Source organism: Rhinatrema bivittatum, chromosome 2, assembly GCF_901001135.1.
Source record: "Rhinatrema bivittatum chromosome 2, aRhiBiv1.1, whole genome shotgun sequence".
Lineage (NCBI taxonomy): Eukaryota > Metazoa > Chordata > Amphibia > Gymnophiona > Rhinatrematidae > Rhinatrema > Rhinatrema bivittatum.
The window spans coordinates 176,468,870-176,485,700 of record NC_042616.1 but is presented as its reverse complement, the minus strand read 5'-3'; the positions used below and the strand labels follow the sequence as shown (position 1 = coordinate 176,485,700).

General features: G+C 44.6%; 1 protein-coding gene across 1 annotated transcript in view; it reads right to left on the bottom strand.

Moving 5' to 3' along the window:
• Positions 1-16,831, bottom strand: part of ASB4 (ankyrin repeat and SOCS box containing 4) — a 47,670-nt gene that overhangs the window by 15,916 nt on the left and 14,923 nt on the right. The window contains exons 2-3 of the mRNA XM_029588924.1: positions 11,099-11,398; positions 3,589-4,079 (exon numbers count right to left, since the gene is read on the bottom strand). Coding sequence (XP_029444784.1) covers positions 3,589-4,079; positions 11,099-11,398 — 791 coding nt within the window. The remainder of the gene's footprint in view (positions 1-3,588; positions 4,080-11,098; positions 11,399-16,831) is intronic.

The following is a 16,831-nucleotide window of genomic DNA, read 5'->3' as shown; positions in this document are numbered from 1 at the left end:
GTATAGGGTGCAGAATCAGCAGAAGAATTGTGTTAGAGATGGAGTCAGAAAGGGTACAGACTGAAATTGAAAGAGGACTTGGATTAACATAAGAACATAAGAAATGCTATACTGGATCAGACCAGCAAGAAACCTGTGAAGGAATCAATTGGACCACTACATAAACAGGGGGAAAAGGAGATACTCGGGGAGCACAGGGCCAGATCAGAAAAACTAATGGAGTTCTTTGCTTCTGCCTATATTGCAGAAGATATTGGGGAAATATCTACACCAGTAATGATCTTTGAAGGTGATGATTCAAAGGAACTGGAGCAAATAACTATGATACTGAAAGATGTAACAGAGCAAATTAATAAACTAAAGATTGACAAATCACGAGGCCCAGATGGTATTCACCCCAGAGCTCTAAAAATTCAAATATGAAATTGTAGACTTGTTAAAAGTAATCTGTGAGCTATCATTAAATCAGTCATAGTTTGTGACGACTGGAGGGTGGCCAATGTAATACCAGTTTCAAAAAGGGCTCCAGTGGTAATCCAGGAAACTATAGACTAGAGAATCTGGCATTAGTGCCAGGTAAAATAGCATAAGCTTAATGGGGAATAGCCAACACGGATTCAGCAAAAGGATATCTTGCTTTACCAATCTATTTCAATTTAGAAGGGGTAAATAAACCTGTAAATAAGGGTGAGCCAATCGATATAGTATATCTAGATTTTTAGATGGCATTTGATAAAGTTCATCCTGAGAGACACCTTAGGAAATTAAAAAAAATCACAGGAAAGAAAGCAATGCCCTACTGTGGGTTGGTAACTGATTAAAAGACAGGAATCAGAGAGTTGGTCTAAATGGGCTAAGTTTTCCCAAGGGAGAGAGATGAATATCTGAGTGCCCTGGGATCAATATTGGGACTGGTGCTGCTTTAAGAAGGTTTTTTTTTAAGATACTAGCCCTCATACTGCTCCCAGAGAAAAGGGTCAGGGTTAGAAGTCAATAAGCAGAGCGATAGAAACATAGAAACACGTTGGCAGAAAAAGATCACACACCTATCTAGTCTGCCGAGCCACACCAAATGCACACTCTACAATCCCTAGCATTTCCTCAGAGATTCCCTGAGCTTGACCCATGCTTTCTTGAATGTAGATACTGTTCTTGTCCCCATCACCTCCACTGGGAGGCTGTTCCATGCATCCATCCCCTTTTCAGTAAAGAAATATTTCCTTAGTGTCCTCCTCAGTCTCCCTCCTTTCACCCTCATTCCCTGACCCTTGTTCCAAATGATCAGAAAGGTGAAGGTCATTGTCACAACAAGTTAGGCAGGATATAGTGTGTGTGTGTGTGTGGGGGGGGGGGGGGGTGGTAACAGTAAAAAGAGGATATCCGGGAGTGCTCCTGGAAATGGAATTATGGAGTGAGTTTTAGGCCAGGCCCCTAATGGGAAGGGGATAGAGGGTCAGAGTTTGGAGAGGAGTCCGTGCCGAAGGTGTGTACGTTACACTTTGCCAAGTATTTTCAAAGCAACTTGCACGCATAAGTTTGCTTTGAAAATCCTCAGGAGGTCAACATTCAAAAGCCATTCAGACGGCTAACCTAACAGTTATCCATTTAAATGGCATAGCCGGCTATATTCAGCCCTTGTCCTTTTCCTGACTTATCATTGAGCCAGCAGGGCAGAGCAGGGCTGGGGAGGCTGCAAAGGTGGAATCCCGGGGTAAGGGACTCCCACAGGTGCCCCTTATCAGTGGCCTGCACAGGTCCTAGTTGCCAATAGTGATGCCAGGGAAGGTGGGTTTCCTTAGGATGTGCTCTATATTTGATATAATTCTTGTGCTCACGTGAGTGCAGGGGGAGTCGTGAGTGCCATTCCCACAGGAAGGTATTGGTGGAGGAAGAAAGTGCCCCTCCTTGTGCAGGGTTCTGGTGGGGTTTTTCTCTCCAGAGGGAAAGGACGTAAGAGGACGGGGCCCTCTCTCAAACAGAGGAGTGCTCCAGAAGTGGAGAGTTCTTGTCCAAGGAAGGTGGCTGGGGGCTCAAGGAAGAAAGGCATTTTTGGAGATCATGAGCACAAACTCCTGAGAAGTGTTTCTATGAGAATTCTAAGTTTAGGAGGATGACAGAAGAGGAATTTCTTCAGACAAGGAGAATAAGTGAAGAGGTGTGGAGAAAACAGAGGATTGTCCTTTGGGGAGTTCAAAGAGAAACCGCCTGCCAGTTTCTAACTGACAAAAAGGAATCAGCCACAGGCTCTTCTGATGTGGGAGAAGTGACATAAAAGGAAGAAAGAAATGCTGCATCCTACGAGCCAGGAGAGGAGACCTCCTGCCCCAATATAGAGCTTACCTGCCCCAGGTATGCAGCACTGGGAAAATGTGCACAGAAACCAACATATTTTTTCTTTCTGTGTGCTTTGGACTTTATCTTTGGAACTCTAGGTGTAGTAGCCATCGATGTATCATTTCAGACTTTTGTTTACCTGCTCATCTGTGCCAGCAGAGGACTTTATTTTTGAACAATCACTTTGGATTGCAGAAGAGCCCCTGTGAGAGAAATTCCTAAGGGGCTGTGAAGAGTGCAAACTCTTCCCACCTGTGTGGGAGGTGCTGGGTCCAGGCCTGGTCTCCCCCCTTGCCCAAGAGCTTGCCAGGATGGGAGCTACACGAGTTCTTGAACAACAGCAATACCTATGGCTGGGATTCAGGGTACGCACTCATACTGGCTTCTGAAAAGTGCTGCCTTCTGCGGTCCCTGCCAAGGACCTGTGCTGTGATGGCTGGGAGTGGGTTGTAGAGGGGGGTGGATTTAAAAAAAACAAAAAAAAAAACCCCCGAGAAATTGTGAATGATGGACTGTGGTGCAACTGCCCTATTTGAGGGCAGATTCTAATTGAATCAGAAGCCCAAAGGAAAAATGGGAAGTTGCCAGGCCAAAAACATAATAATAATCAGCAAACGAGTTCCTTTTTAATTCTTGTAAGACTAACAATGGATTCATGACTAGCTCTTGAGAATTATTCACCGTTTATAAGGTTAGCGCACTCCAGGACTTTTGAGCACAAGTCCTTCAGGGTTGTAAACAACGGGTCTGTTTGTTTCTGGATTGCCATAATGGATATTTATCAGGTATATCTGCACATACAGTATGTAGTATAAGAATCAGGTTGCTTTTAATATTTTGGTTTTCATGAGAAACATATCTGTTTGTGGCCCTCAGAGACAAGAATTAAAGAGCCCCAATATAATCCCTTTCATTGGGCCTCCAACCTTGCATTCAGTAGACTTTGGCTCAGAAAAAATAATTCCAACTAGCCCTCTTTTTTTTATTCCATCTGTTTTGCACATAAGAGTTTGATGGAGTTTTTTTGGTTCAGTATATGTAAATACTAGGCTGACTCAATCAGTTAGCATTTGTATGTTTTCCCCAGTTTGGCTGCATCTGACATCAAACAAGATTTTGTGTGTGTGTGTGTTTGTGCACTTTTCTCAAAGCAGCTGTGTACACACTTCTCGCCTTGCACTGTAATGTATGGATTCAGTACTTGGTAAGTAGATCTGCTTCTCCTGGTGTATACAAACAGCAGAAATATCTTACCTTGTGAAACTGTAGAGGATATATGCGAGCAGCTCCATGATTTAAAAGTAGTTGGTAGCAGATTTCAGGCTGAGCAGCGGGACGCACAGATGTCACTTTAATAACATATTGGATGGGTGCGCAGCCGTTGACGTCCATAATATTGGCTTCAGCTCCTGCCTGCAGCATCATGTCCAACAGCACGTGGTCGCAGTTCCAGGCAGCCTTGTGGAGTGGCGACTTAAAATCCTCATCGCGAGAGTTAACTTCTGCTTTGTAGTCTAACAACATCCTGCAGATGAGGTGATGGGCAGTGCTGTACTGCTGTTCCTTTAGGTTTAAGGCCCAGTAAGATGCACAAGCAAGTGGGGTCTCCATGTGGGCATTGACACTATCCACCACTGCCCCTTGCCTAACGTAAAGTGCCACGAGCTCAGGTATGGCCATGCGTGCGGCTGTGTGCAGAGGTGTCTCTTCAATCTCATTATTTGTCTGTAAGTTCACGTTTGCACCTGTCAGAAATGAGATTTATGGAAAACAATTGCAAAACCTGCATGAACATACAGACGCTAAATTATCACACCTTTAAACTGGATGGGTGTCTGCCTCCACCCAATGCAAGCATTGTGTTTACCATTTTATGTACAATATGTACATTTTAACATTACAAAGCTCTGCAATAGAGCTTTCACAGAGAAAGAGGTATGGTCTGGAGCACTGGACCATGAAGACTGAATCAGAAGCAATTCAGGGATGAACATTTCAATCTTCCTTCTGCTGCTAACCTTTTGAAACCTTGGGCAAGAAATGTTATCTCTGTCTCAATTCACACAAATATGTGGTAGGATCAGGAAGGGGCCCCTTGGTCCGCTGCAATTATATATTTGGTGGGCTTAGGAAGTGAGCATCTCCGCCTACTCTGATTTTATATTTGGTGGGATCGGGATGGGGAGATCAGTGGCTGCTGTGCTGATCACTTTTTTTTATTAACCCAATATTGAATAAGGCAGCAAAATTATCCGGATAACTTTGCCACTGGCCAACTTACTCAACATTTACCTCCTAGTGTTGCAGTTGGACACTGCTGGCGAGATAGTGGACCCTTGGGCCGGCCTACCTAGGGTGACAGGGCAGGCCGGGGGGCGGAGCCACAAGTAGAAGGTGTTCACCCAGGAACCAGGAACCCCCGGGAGGAGCCCGTAGGGCACCGGATCCCCGGGACTTGGTATTGAGACAGAAAGTCCAGGAATTCAGATAGGCAGACCGGGACCAGAGCAAGCAGGCAGGAAAGGCAGTCCAAGGTACCCGGGAGACAGGGACCGGCTGTACAGGACCGAGGGCCGGCTGAAGGCAGGGCAGCGGGCAGCAGCGGAGTCTGTAGCAAACCGGAGGCTGAAGCAGGTTGTAGGCTGAAGCGGAATCAGTAGCAAACCTGGAGGCTGAAGCAGGCTGTAGGCTGAAGCGGAATCGGTAGCAAACCGGAGGCTGAAGCAGGCTGTAGGCTGAAGCGGAATCAGATACAGGCCGAGGTCAGGGCTGGCTGCAGACTGAAGCGGAGTTGGAGGCAGACCGGAGTCGGAGGCAGGCAGCAGGCAGAAGCGGAGTCAGAGGCAAACCAGAGTTGGAGGCAGGCAGCAGGCTGAAGCGGGGTCAAAGGAAAACCGGAGTCAGAGGCAGGCAGCAGGCTGAAGCGGAAGTCGGAAGCAAACCGGAGTCAGAAGCAGGCAACGTGGAGATCACCAGGAACGCAACTAAGAACAACTATGGAGTTGTGAACCTCGTTGCAAGGCAATGAGAGATAGTTTGAGCGCCGGTTATATCGGGACTTGGGCGTGACGTCACCCGCACGGGCGGGGCCAGGCTTCCGGGGGTTGAGCGCTCAAGACGGGCGTCCTCGCATGCACGCGAGACAGGAGAGAAGCAGGCACGTAATGGCGGACGCCACGTGGAGTGAGAGAAGCCCCCGGGGTCCGGAGCACGGTGATTCCTGAAGCGGAGGTAGGCAGGCTTGGGCCTTAGGCAGAGGGAAGCGGTAGAGACCACAACACCTAGTTTTCAACTGAAAATTCACATAAATTTAGGATCCTAAAATTTAGGGTTCTAAATTTAAGCCTGCTATTCATTTACCTAGATTTAGTCTCCTAAGTTAAGTCCTAAATTTAAGCACCTAGTGAAACTAGGAGCTTAATTTTAGGCACTCAGCCCTAATAGATTTTCAAAAGGGTCAATTAAGGATCCTAACGCACAACGTTAAACACCTAAACTCTTAGAAATTCATCCTCAATAGTTTAAGAGCTTGCAGCTCTTCCACCAAGATCCCATACCATCCCTTAGCCTTCAAACCTTCCAAATGCCAGGAATGTTTCCCTAAATACCTCAATCGTTATCACCTCCTTCAAAAAATATTTCTTTAATTTAGGATGATTAAATGCTATATCACCGTCATTGATAATGATCTGTATAATTTGAATCAATACCCAAAAACTAATAAACAAGTATTTTTATAAAAAATTATTTAGGAAGGACTGGAAAGTTTCATATGCAATTCAATAATCACCATTTGGTAAGGTGCTTAGACCTTTTTTTAATCATCAACTATCCACCTCCAACCTTATTTTTTATATTTTTTAACCATGTCAAGTGCAATAAAAAAACTTGGAATATTACTTCAACCAATATCTCAAACTAATTTCTTCCATGAGACAGTGTAAATCAAGATGAAACATTCAAGCTGTTTTTTTCAAACTGTTTGTTTTTTTTTTTAAATGCTCTGTCCAAAACTAAAGTAACCGACGTTCACTCAATACACCTATGTTACCATCCGCCCAACGGGGCCTCGTTTCAGACCGCTTGGTCTTTCCTCAGGGAATGTTGAACTTCTAAAACGTTGAAGACTTAGCACTAATTTTCACCATCTCAACATTCTACTCCCAACCGAGCTTTATCTGGATGTTCAAAATAGGAGAAGAACCACCCAGCTATTCGACTCATCCTTGAGGAATTCTTTTGTTCATTATCTTCAGGAATGCCTTGTCCTCCATGTAGAGGGCAGGTTTGTCATCGTCCTTCAAAGTTTGGAATATTGCATTTCCCAGACGGTCCTCCCAATTTTTGGTGTAAGAGCTTCTACATAGGTCTGAGGATGATGTCTTGGTCACCTTTTATGAGCAGGTATTTCTCTGATGGAGAAATGGTTCGGGCATGGCTTGAATAAGGAAGTGTGGCCATCCTTCAGTACATTAGTGGAAAAGGTGTTAACACTATCCAATTTACGCATTTTGTCAATACAAATGTTATAAGTTTTAATTGTTTGGGGAGGGGAGGGACAGGAGAATGAAAGGTTGTACGTTTTGTCTAGGGCATCTAATATTTTTGTATCAGCTCTCTGAGGTAGTGTGCTACACACACAGTCTCCCACCATTCACCAACCTCTCACGTCCCCAGGGGGAAGATCCTGGAGAAGGGTGGAAGGCAGGCAATAGGGAATGGAGGAGTCCTATTACTAGACTGAGGGATGGGGTGGCCAATGGTCTCCCCGCCACATTAAACATTTCTCCGATGCCCCCTAATGGGGACATTGAAGACTGAGAATAAAAAAATAACAGGTCCAAAAACTGAGTGATTTCACCCTCCATTGCTTTCCCCCTGCCCTCTTGGTGATTTCACCTGCACCATGCCATGGGAGAGGGTGCACCATTGTATCTCTCACCCCAGGCAGCAGATTGCCTTAAGCCACCCCTGCTTGCTTCTTCTGTTGTTGCTGAACCATCTGCAAGAGGACCCACAGAAACTCTAATAGGGGAACATCAGCAGGGTCCATAGCATGAACAAACTGTCCTGATTTAGGGTGCATGGACCCTTGGGGCTGCTATTGGATTGATGCAGCCTAACCAGCACTCAGCACTGCTTAGGCTCCAAAAGGTAGCAGCTGACTGGCAGGAAGGGGCTGGTCCTGAATAGTCAGCAGGCACCAGCAAGGCAAGGCTGGAACACTGAAGAACAGAATCAGGGACCACAATGGCACAGGATCAAGGATCAGGACCTATTGCTCAGGGACTCACCAAAGGAACTGAGCCTGCTTTTATTTTAGAACAGCAGTGAAGTCATCAGTGTGCACCTCAGGAAGTCCTGGAGGCTGGGTCTATAAACTCGGTGAGTGTTACATGCCCTTATTCTAGGCCATAGGATGTAGACCCGAAACAGGACACCAGGAACCAAGCCAGAATATCGCCGCAGAGGACGTGACACCTAAGGTATAGGACGCTGACAGGGATGTAGTAGCTCGGGGATGATGGCATGTTATAGGGCCATCAGGACTTAAGGAGACAGATGATCATCTAGAAAGGAGCTCAAAACTTCAAGTATAATCATTCCTGAAACTTGTCTATGAAAATTAAATACCTCAAGTGTTGGTTGAGAAGATGATGAAGAAGCAAGTGGTTGAGATAGGCAAATGTGAACACTGCCTTTCCTCTTCTTTCCAATGATAGTCCAAGCACAAGAAAATACTGTGGAGAATTCAACTTGCAATAGTTGAGCCTAGAGGCATGCGGCTTTGGCACACCTCAATGCAGTAACTCAGTTTTATTCTATATTTCTTTCCAAATAATTCCTAAGCAGGGCTAGTCTTCTTAACAAGCAAAGTAAGCAACTGGCTACATGTGGCTAACCAGGCGGGTGCAGCTGTTCTCCCCGTGTTGAAATATGTGTAAGTATATCAGCCTACGAGGTACCCTGTGAGCAGATATGAACAATGCAGTCAGTCAGTATTCTATAGTTCTCTAGTACTAACCCGCATTTTGTTCAGATCTGTTCACAGTGCGTCTGGTAGGCTGATTTACCTACACTTGTTTCTACTCTCACACTTCGGTGTCACACTGTTTTATTTTTAGAAGCAGAGAGGTATTCTGTAAACATTTCATGTGTTCAGACAGTTAATGACATTCTTATATCACGTAAACAACTTTACTGGCCTAGTAAAAAAATACTGTAAGCCAGGAGTTCCCAAACGTTTCAAGAGAAGGGCCACACAGGACATTTCAAATCACCAAGCGTTCCAGGGGAGAGAGACCCTCAGAGTTGTTTGCTGAGAAGAGTTTGAGGAGGAAGAACATATCTGGCCCTTTTGTGATTCGGAAAGCTGGGGAAGGGGGGAGGCAGGGGGCAGGGTTCCCAGGGGTTTAGGGTGTGCCAGATAGTGTCAGTAATCATATTTTTCTACAACTGGCAACCCTGCTTCCACCACCTTTCCCCAATATCTAGCTACCAAGAGAAATAGGGGGCAGGGAGGGTGGATGGTGAATAGTTGGCAGGGATGGTGTGGTTATGTGTTTGTGGTGTGCGCTCTCTCTCTCTCTCACACACACACACACACCTACCTGCCATGCACTCGTGCTCCCTTTCTATGTCCTTTCCCTTTCTCATTCTTTTCCCCCTCCTCTCACTCCCCTCCCTTGCAACATGTCAGGTTCATGGTATCAGCAAACAACCCCTTCTGGAGATCCTAATCCAGGGACAGACACTCAGACTTGGTATATGGGTTTAGAATAATGAGAATTTCTGCCCTCTGCACCTTCAAAGCCTGCATCCTTACGGGATAATGTCCATGCCCTCTCTCCCACAACAACAATGAGATGGCAGTGGGGTTGGGAGCTCCAGGAGCCACCATCCTTAACTGGCATTCCTTGGCCGTCCTGCAGAACCACAGGGGCAGAAAACGTATGGCTGTTCTGCAGCCTCTCTCCCCCGTCTTTGGCCCAGGTGGCTCCACCTGTACAAGCACCACTAACACCAGCAATGCATGACACGGCCAATCAGTGGTGGCTTTGCGCCAGTATGCTCTGCCCACAGCACTCTGATGTGCTGCCACTTCCACTTCCGATTTCAAATATCTGAGCAAAATGCATTCCCGCCATTTCCACTGCAGGCCAGATCAAACTCCTGTCATTGCTTCTGCGGTTGCTGTCAGGGGCCGGAGGAAATTCAGCCAAGGACCACATCTGGCCCTTGGGCCATAGTTTGGGGACCCCTGTTGTAAGCCAATGATCTATATAATAGTAAAGCCTCTTTGTTTTACCAAAAGCAAAGCCATCTCCTGGAAAAGAGAGTAGTGAAATGCAGTAGATCCTGCTGGATGTACAGTTGGGGATTTCTGTCAAGGGAAGGTATCTAGAGACCCCTGTGGGAAAGTTGCAGGTTTTTCCCCCCAGGTTTAAAGAGAAGGGCTAGAGCAGGTCTTTCCTTTAAAAGTGAGGTGTCAGAAGCTAGGGGCTTTTGTAAACCTAAGTCAGATACGTTTTACCCAGTAGAGTGAAGAGGAGGAGAACAGTGTGGGTTTGCATCAGAATGTTTACAGTGTCCAGATGCTGCTATGTTTGCTTGCGGATGGAGCTCAAACTCCTGAATCAGTCTGATTCAGAATCAACGAATAAGCTCCATATCAAAGAGCATTCGTATGGGAAAGGAGTGCAATGCCTTGAGTATTCCAGAGGTGGGCAGAAGATACTATTCCTCTGGACGTATCTGAATGGGCAGGATGCTGTTGTAAATTAATTTTAGAAAGGGGAGAGGTCTTCTCATTTGAGTAGCATGTACTCCATTGCATTGTGAAATATTGTGAGAAACCCTCTTACTACAATTGAGGAGCAGAGGTGTAAGCGTTTAAAAAATGCAGTCAGTTCTTTAAGGCAGTATTTGGAGTGATAAATTCTTTATTTTAGAACTAAGTGTAAACTATCTATCTCTAAGAAAAAGGAAAAGTCATTGAGAGAACATCAAACAAATATGAGGTGTTTCATTTGTAAGATAAAACAGGATTTAAAGAATGTTGTTTCCCACTGGAGGACCTTCCAGAGTATTTTTCCTTCCAAGGACAACACAGTAACATAGTAAGTGACAGCAGATAAAGACCAAAGTGGCCCATCCACCACCTTTCCATGAAAAAATATTTTCTGCGGTTGTTCCTCCAAGGGAGTAGACTTAGGGCCAATGTCAAAATTGTTTTTTCACAGAAAGGGTGATGGATACATGGAATGATAATGTAATTCAAAAGAGCATGGGATAAACACAAATGATCGCTAGTAGCTAGAGGATGGAAATGAAGAAATGGGAAATCTGTGGTAATGTTTGGTGTAACATTTATGCATGGGGGTAACTTGAATGGAGCAACAGTTACCACCCTTAATTGCAAGCATAGGGATAACCTTTATGGAGCAGCAGTTACAACCCTCATCAGAAAGCAAGAGGGTGACCAGTATGGAGCGGCAGTTGCAACCCTCAACAACTTGCTAGGCAGACTGTATGGGCCATATGGGTCTTTATCTGCCATCATTTACTATCTTACTATGTAAAGCTGTTTCTTTTATATTTCCAAAATAATTGTTTCCTAAAGCTGAAGGTTCTGTGATGGACAAATATAATGGAAACCCATCCCTCATGTTTTTAAAGTTGACAGAACCAAATTTATAGAATTTACCTATGTGAAAATACCAGTATATTTCATTTTCATTGACAAAATTACAATTTGACTTACCTCTCCAAATCAACTCTTTAGCACAAGGCACTGATTCCTCTGTTGTACAAAGATGCAAGGGGGCATGACCACTCAAAGTAAAGCAGTTGACTTTAGCTCCACGATTGAGAAGGATCTTAATGCACTCAACATTTGCAACTTCACAAGCTACATGCAGTGGAGTCTTCCCATTGGGCCTACAGTTGATGGTGGCCTTATGATCTAGCAGAACCGATAGACTCTCCACATGTCCAAGCATAACTGATATGTGCAGTCCAGTTGCCCAAGAGCATTTTAACTTGTAGCTAGGTAGCCAGTAACCTGCAGACACAGAATTAAAAAACAAATTAACTTGCATTTCACCTTCCATTTCTTTGCTTAGTTTAAATCGGTACTACTGATTCAATTCACAATATTATATTCAGCTGATTAAGTGTTCTTCCAAAATTGCATGTGATCTTAGAAAAATTGTTAATCATGTTCATTTGCACAAAGTCCAATTCATGTAAATTATCAATTACCACAAAATTGGAGCTGTGGTAAAGTTAATGAGACCATAAATATTCACATAGAAACATAGAAAAATGATGGCAGAAAAAGACCGTATGGCTTATCCAGGCTGCCCATCCATCCAATTAATTTAGCATTATAATTCTCATCACTTCCTTAGAGATCCCCTGAAGTTATCCCATGCTTTCTTGAATTCAGATACTGTTTTTGACTCCACCACTTCCACTGAGAGGCTGTTCCACACATCTGCCACTCTCTCTGTAAAGAAATATTTCCTGAGTCTACCCCCTTTTTACCTCATTTTTATGATCCCTCGTTTCACAGTTAGAGTCTATGTTGACAGTAAATCCATACACAAACATTATGTAGCATTAGGAGCCTTGTAGTGAATGATTAACTGTGCAGTTTTTTTGTTTTTTTTATTCTTGCCTGCTAAATCAAACAGGCTTCTATTGTTTTGATGGAATGTAATTCACCAACCTACATCTCTGTAACATTTGGGGGGGGGTGTTGACTGGGGGGGGGGGGGAATAGCTGACTGTTTACTGTTGATGTTTAGTTCTGAGGAGGGTTAAGGACCACACCCTACTCAGTGTTGTCATACTGTTATTGCAAAACTTTAATAAAACGTTCAAACATAAAATCAAAGTATGTTGTTTAAGCATTAGTACACAGACAGAAGAATGCTAGCTCTCAAAGAAGCAGCAGGTGGTCTGAATGATCCTTCCAGTCTTATCTATATGGAAACTAGGAGAGTTGCATACTAGTGCCCTTACCTCATGTGACAGGTGACAGCAAAACTAACACCATTCTCATAATATGGTAGAGTACCTGGAAAAATTTGTTCTAGTTGTAATGTAGCATGCGGCTAAAATAAATATTTACATTACTTACTTCCCAAGGTCCCAGGAGCAGGCAGAATCAGAAGTTTAAAAAAATGCTACAGTAACTGAAAAGGCAGGTAGATGAGGAACTATGACATGGAAGGAGGACCCAGCAGAATTGCTCAGTTCACTGTAGTGGCAGGATAGACAGTGACTGGAGCTGTGCTGTAAGCAGGTTTAGGGTACAGGGATCTGTCTGCTACAAGACACTACCAGCTGCCCTCCCACCATACTTGCAGTGCTAATTCAGGGAAAAGACAATGTGTATTCTCCTCAGATTTGGCAGGACATAGCATTTAGAAAATAATTCCTAAGTACCAGTTTTCCCTAAAGAAAGTTGTGTATCATGGGTGGTATCAAAACATGCCATAAACCTTAACCTGCTTAATAAGTTAATACTTAGGGCTAACTTACCCTGGGTCCCGACCTCAGGCGATACCTCTATTCACCTCTGAAGCAGGCTCCTTCTGGAAAGTGGAGAATGTGGGCAGGGGAGAGGCTTTCTCCATGGGCTTGGTACTGGCAGAGTGGGCAGGCTGTCCAGGAAGGAGTCTAGCTTCTGTCTCTAGTGCTTGCCAGCTGTCTGGGTTTGTTCTCACCCTTCACCATCTATGACTCAGTGTCACTCTCTACACCTGAGCCACGGTCTCCCCTCTCTGATCACCTGGCCACACCTAGTTTTCTCCCTTCTTGATAGCAGGGAGTGCTGGTCTGCTTTTGGCCTCCCTTTCGCTTTCAGGGATGCTTCGGCACAGGTTTCAGGGTCACTCTCTGAATCTGCTTGTTTTAAGTTTGACTTGTTTGTGGATCCCTGGTTGCTGTATTGATGACTCCTCCCATGGGGAGGGGCCCCATGGGGAAAATACAGCAATAGGCTGACTCTTCAGTAATGGCCACAGAGAGAATAGAAGCTTTATTATACAGCAGTTGGCAAGACCCGAGAAGCGGGCTGCATTCCTCAGCCAGTGGAGTAGGTCTCTGATGATTAGTTCAGTCCAGGTACTGAGTAGTATCAAGTGCAGAGAAGGTCTAACCAGAAGCTGGAAGTGAAGGGTCCGGTAGTGGTCTGTGGAGAGGGGTAGGCCGAGAACCCAGTCATAGATGACGTAGTCAGAGATGATAGATCCGGTAGTGGTCCGCAGAGCGGGGTATGCCGAGAATCTATTCTGTGGTGAGACAAGGCAGAGAGACTGAAGAGAGAAGGTACTCCCGAAGGCTGGCAGATGCTGGAGAGATGGCCTCCATAAAATGGAGATAGAGATGATGCAAGGCCCGGAGCGCTGGAGCCAAGATATCCTCTGTAGATGTAGGTTAACCCAGGAGGAAGGCAGGCGAGTGCAAGGCCCCAGAGAGCAGGTACCTAGGATCCTGATGAGCTGGGAAACCTGGAGAGTAGATAGGAGCGAAGCAAGACCCCCGAGGAGCGGGTGCCTTGAGTGTCCCCAGAGGGTTTGTAGGAGCGAGTACTCAGAGCAGGCGTCTCTGAAGAAAGTCGAAATTAGCTGGAGCGGAATCCTTGCTAACTCGTAGCTGAATTGGAGATCGGAGGCTAAGTACCCAGAGGTAGTAACATCATGCAGTGGGGATGCCCCCGAGGTTTCCGCCATGACAAATTCAAAAGTGACCTTAGTGAATGAATGGTGAATGCAATCACCCATGCCGGTCCGGGGACGCCGGAGAGGTCGGCGGAGCGAGGCGGAGGCAGCCATCTTGCCCAGAGGAGAGGAAAGAGAAAGAAAAGAGGTGAGACAGAAAGGGTGCAGCCGTCTGCGACCGATGGCGCAACACTGCTCTCCGAGTTTTCTCCCAGGGTTTGCATTCAGGGATTGTGCCTTCCTTTTTCTCTTCCTTGCCCTTCGTCTTATACTTTCCAGCTGATAAATATGCATACGCTCATGCATAATCACGTGGTGAGCAGAGGGTCTTTTGCCACATTGCAGGTCTTTTTTCTCCCTCCCCATTACTTTGGGAGGCGTCCTGCTATGTTGCAGATCCTTTTCTCCCTCCAATTCCTTCGGGGGGAAAATTGCCTCATCTGTATGCCAAGCTGTGTGTCAGAGTGTTTTTCTCTGTCTCAGACTGCCTCCCTTCTTCCTTCCAATGGTGGGGGTCTTTATGACCTCTGCACTCTGCTTTGGCCGAATCATGACTCCTGCTTATGCTTTAGTCATATTGTCCTTCTGTCTGGTTTCTTTATTTAAACAGGCCCATACAAACAGGCACATCTGATAAGGTATCCTTCAGTGTATCAGGGCAAGACCTCTTCATTTTCCACAGAGAAAGGTTGTAAAGTTCATCTGGGCACAGTTCTTTCTTCTTTTTTGCTGTGACAGTGCTTTTGGGGCCTGTCAGAATTTGGCCTGTAAATGGCTATTATAATTCATAATTGGTGAATCAGTGGTAAAACATGAGATATCTCCATACAGTGCTGCAGGAAGAGGAGCACTATGGATAGAGGCCAGCTGGAGGAAGAGAGGAGTCAGACTGTGAAGAGAGAACTCCTTCTGGAGGCAGAAAAGAAGAATTATAGCATGAGGCACAGAAGACAGAAGAAGAAGAAAAAACAGAAGCCCATGGAGCACTCCTACTGCTGAAGAAGAGCACAAGGATCCATGTACTAAAGCCAGGAGGTGCATGGAGGAAGAGGAGTTAGATCAGAGTACATAAGAAGAGGTCCCAAAGTCTGAGGGGTATAAGTCACCCAGAAGCTGGGAAGAAGAGAGACAATGTTGAATCCAAGAGCCCCCAGAAAGGCAGCAGAGATGTCCAGAGCTGAGCAGCAACAGCAGGAAGAAGTGACTAAAGCCAGCTGAAAAGACAAGTGGAACACAGAATCACCAGGCGCCATTGGAGCAGAGACACTAAGGCCCGGATTTTAAAAGGCCTATGCACGTAAATCCATGGGATTTACGTGCATAGGTGACCTTATGCACCATGGGCCTATTTTAAAAAGGCCCGGACACATGCGTAAAGCCCCAGGATGTGCATAAATCCCGGGGCCAAAGAAAAGGGATGGGGCAGGGGCGGGGCTCGAGGTCCCCGACACAGCGTAGCTCTAGGCTCATCTTACATGCTGGCCACAGATAATATTTGCATATTGCATTGAATTGGAATTTAAAACATGCTCGCGTGAAGGCCATACCTAGTTTTACCCATTGGTCCACTAGTTTGCCCAGTCCATCATGAGGTCATTCAGATCCCTCTGGTTCTTCATCCTGCACTTCAACCCAGTTGACCTACACCCCTCACCAAGTTGATCTAGGTCTAAACAGAGATTTATGAAGACTTACCCCTCATCAGGAGCAGAAGTAATCATATGTGACTAACAGTCTACTGCATGCTGCAGTGGCTATTTTTAAAATACAGAGTTACGCAAATAACTTGGCCCTGCCCTGGAATGCCCATGCCTTGTCCCCAACTCTGCCCCTTTTCCACCCCCTTTTTTTTTGCTTGAGCACACACAAATATGCACGTAATTTGTGGCTTTTACAATTGGTGTTGCTCACATGCAGCCCAGATACTCACATATATGATCCTTTTAGCGTGAGTAATGATTTTAAAATTGTAGCAATTTTCAAAAGCCCATGTATGCATATAAATTCCATTTTCTTGCATAAATCCTTTTGAAAATTGCCTCCTTAGATTTTTCAAGGCAATAACTTCTCTGTGACCAGAAGATATCTTGAAAAAAAAATGAAAATTAATGGTGGAAGATATCCTTCAGATGGATTCCTCTTCTTGAAAATTCAAAAAAAGTTAAAGGTGAAAAGTCACCAAAATGTATAAAATATACAAGTAAAATTATACCAAATAGAAAAAAAAAAGAGAAAAGTGCTCTGAAACAAGTTTTTTCTAAATTGTGTATATATTTTTTTCAATATTTTTCAAAATATTTTATGTATTTTTTCTTTTCTTACTTTTTGGAAAATTTTTCTCCAGTATACGATATTTTCCATTTTATAAATGTTTAACAAATTAAACACAACAGGTAATGCTTACCATTGTTTCCATGAGAAGGTTTTTTTGTCCAAATTCTCATCAAAACTGTATTATGGTTTGACTTGATCTTTCAAAATCATGTAAACTTTTTGACCTAAGCACTGAAGAAAAGTACTTAAAATAAGCAAGTCTTTTTTTTTTTTTTTTTAGGCCTTCCAGCATCCTTGTTTTACAAAGTAGGCCATCACCTTCATGGACTTACTGTTATGGATTTTTCTAAAATCCATAACAGTTCAAATGTTCCCACTCTATTAAAGACATAGATAAACACCAACTCCCTTTAACACCTGTGAAGTAAACACACATAAACCAGCACAACACAAAAAGACCAAGAAAATGCCCTTTTTTTTTTCTCATCTCT